At 45.4% G+C, this 2,981-nt stretch overlaps 1 protein-coding gene across 1 annotated transcript; it reads right to left on the bottom strand.

Annotated features, from left to right (window-relative positions):
• Positions 1–458: 458 nt before the first annotated feature.
• On the bottom strand, positions 459–2,453 carry LOC125515346 (bidirectional sugar transporter SWEET13-like). The gene is made up of 5 exons (XM_048680799.1): positions 2,166–2,453; positions 1,768–1,804; positions 1,300–1,672; positions 1,084–1,203; positions 459–997 (listed from the first exon to the last, which is right to left on the bottom strand). The coding sequence occupies exons 1-5, from the start codon at positions 2,215–2,217 to the stop codon at positions 692–694; spliced, it is 888 nt and encodes a 295-aa protein (XP_048536756.1). The 5' UTR covers positions 2,218–2,453; the 3' UTR covers positions 459–691.
• Between the last annotated feature and the right edge of the window lie 528 nt (positions 2,454–2,981).

The following is a 2,981-nucleotide window of genomic DNA, read 5'->3' as shown; positions in this document are numbered from 1 at the left end:
TGAAAAGAGGAAATATAGAAAATAGAAGAAAGAAACGGACAATAAAAAGAACAAATAATAGAGGATATAGATTAAAAAAAATGTCAAGTGCTTTTTTGGGTACTCGGCATACATTTAGCGTATAATGTTTGTCGAGTACCTCACAAGAGGCACTGAGCATACTACACCCACAGTAGCAGATCCGTCAACAACAACCGTAGGAGACACGAGGTGAAACATTTGCCCAGCAACTTGTGTATGCGTGCCCAGTGTTTCTTTTCTTTTTGTGTTTGCCTAATACCAAGTGTGTGTCGAGTGTATTTTAAGATGCTCGACATATTGGTTCATGGGTTGTATGCCGAGTACCGTATATATGCGTAGTGTTTTGTGACGGTGCTCGACATACTGGCCTGTAAGCCGAGCACCCCATGAAACAACACTTGGCAAACAGCCGACTACTCGGCATAGACAGATTCTCCTGTAGTTTACAAAATAAATTTCTCAGGAAACTTCAGATGGGCAACAATACTGGCACCTGCACTATACACTGCAGATACATGGTTTATGCCTCATATTATCAACACGTTGATATAACAGAACAAAGGCATCGCATACCCCGCATGCGGGAATCTAGAGCCCTGCATACCCTCCAGAAAGGTTGTACGAATATTAAAGCTTGCATGACTCATGCATGAGCCATGCGTGGCTGCATCTAGACCACCTCGACAGAGCGGGCAAAGTCCACCGCCATCACTTGCTGCCTCGGCGCCGCCGCCTCAGCAGCGCATCTCCTGGGGACGTCCACGGCGCTAGCCATCTCAGTGACCGGGCGCACCTCAGCGCACGAGCTCTTGTCGGCCTTGCCGACGTTGATCACGACGACTTGGTCCTCTGCAGGCACCTTCCATGCCTCCTTCACCTCCTTCACATCGCTTGTCACCACGGGCGTCGCGTTCATGTAGAACATGTAGAGGACCATCTGGATCATCCCGAAGGTGAAGCCAAGGATGTTTGGGAGCTGGAAACAGAAAGTTGATCGTCAGTGCTCATGCTTGAGAATTGTATGCGTATATGTATCGACCAATATAAGGGTTGTATAGTTACCGCGACGTATTTGTCCTTGATGAGCAGGCCGTAGAGGAACCAGACGATGGCGCTGAGGGTGAGCGTGAGGGAGAGGGAGAAGGGCATGTACTCCACACTCTTGGTCTTGATGACACGACCCTTTGGAATGGACAGAACAAATAGTGAGTTAACACATACAAAGGTCGCACCATGAGCAACAATATATACAACTAAGTTTATCAGTCGAGGGCTCACGATGATGCTGAGCGGCGCGACGAAGACACAGACGGAGAAGCCGACGCAGATCCAGCCAAGCGAGACGACGCGGGTCTCGCCTTGGAAGGCGAAGACAGTGAGGAGAAAGATGAGGCCAAAGCCGGCGATGTTGAGTAGGAGGACGATCTTGGCTGTGAAAATCTTGGCCTTCCTGGGGGCGTAGACGAGGTACATGACGATGTAGATGGTCTCGATGACGCAGCCGGCAGCGTTGATGGTGATGAGGAGGCCCTCACCGGTCTTCACCAGCGCGTAAAAGATCCACAGCATCGCGCTGAACAGGGCCACGACGTAGGGCACCGACTGGAACCCCTCCGTGGATTTGCTCTTGAAGATCCGGTAGAATGTTGGTCTAATATTTTAGGTTTGTGTGTACATTAGTTATGAGAGAACTTATTGACATGATCAATCAAATGAAAACCAGAAATGACAGAGACAGTTGCTTACATCGGGGCCAGGAGGCTCGTGAAAGAGATGATGTTGCCTGCACAGCACAAAGTTAGCGAAGTTAGCAACGAGTTGTGATAATTGCAGGACACATTTACATCTTTTTATGCGCTTTATTGTTTGCAAAAAAAAAACATAGGCAAATTTGCTTTGTTGTTGTTTCTTGATGGGCTCTTGGTGCACCGAGCTAGATGTCACTAGTGCTAGTACTAGACTACATCAGTTATTCAATCAGTGGCAAAGATAACATATATAGATAGATGTTGCGAAAGGCTGATATTAAATGACACAAAGTAGCCTACTAGTACTGCACTAGCAAATAGCAGCTGTAATAAGAAACTATCATAATACAAGGGGTAATTCGAGGACATCTTTTGTTCGTGTTGAGAATAATATACCTAGTAGGCCGAAGGCGAATGCCCAAGGGTGCTCCATGGATAGGCCAGCCATTGTGATACGAAGATATTGAAGGTAAATGAGATAGATATGAAGTTGACAACAAGCCTGCTGGCAAATTAAATCAACAGTGGGGCTAGAGGTTGTTTTTGCTCTTCGCTCACTCTTTCTCTCTAACCCTAGACTCCTGGCGGAGAGAAGGGAGAGGTCTTAAGAGGAGAGCTCTCTGTGTTGGTTGGAACTCTTGGCCTGAATTGTAAGGTTGGTAATGGGGTGCTTTATATAGGCAGAAGATGACATGACTGCCTTGGTGTATGCAAGCTCTCCGGTCACAGATATGCCACACAAAATTAATGATTGGCTTTCTAGAAAGGGAAAAGGTTTCCAACGATGCATAATTGAGCTTATCTAACATGCTATGCTTTTTCCCGCGAAAAATCTAATGTGCTACGCTTGATAGAGATAATGATGAAAAAATTCTAAAGTTGTTGCTTTGGTGTACACTTTAGCTTTAGTGTGCATACATCTGCTCCTAAATTGTTGTACAACCCGAATTGTGTTATGCTACGTCATTCTTCCAGCCTTCCCAGCCTAGATCTTTGGAGTGTGGTAATAGCCCAATTGAGAGGACTCTAGTGTCCAGTAGCTGAATTAATTTAGCGGCACTTTTGCATTAAAAAAATCTAAGCAAAGAGTTATTAAATGAATATGCTGACATCCTCGTACTTTTTAGTGATGAATGCACAAATACAATTTTCATCTTACAGACGTTGTATAAAGTTAAAGAGGTACATGGCATTGCACATACATTCAAATAG

The sequence above is a fragment of the Triticum urartu genome, chromosome 6, assembly GCF_003073215.2.
Source record: "Triticum urartu cultivar G1812 chromosome 6, Tu2.1, whole genome shotgun sequence".
NCBI classification, from domain to species: Eukaryota; Viridiplantae; Streptophyta; class Magnoliopsida; order Poales; family Poaceae; genus Triticum; species Triticum urartu.
Note: the sequence above shows the minus strand (reverse complement) of the source record. Positions and strands in the feature narration are given on the sequence as shown.

What these genes read in the sequence shown, in the direction of transcription:
- LOC125515346 (XM_048680799.1), bottom strand. Translation starts at nt 2,217, where the DNA reads ATGGCTGGCCTATCCATGGAGCACCCTTGGGCATTCGCCTTCGGCCTA. An exon ending in ACGAGCCTCCTGGCCCCGAT is followed by an intron (nt 1,673 to 1,767) that starts GTAAGCAACTGT and finishes CTAAAATATTAG; the next exon opens with ACCAACATTCTACCGGATCT. An exon ending in TCAAGGACAAATACGTCGCG is followed by an intron (nt 998 to 1,083) that starts GTAACTATACAA and finishes TTCTGTTTCCAG; the next exon opens with CTCCCAAACATCCTTGGCTT.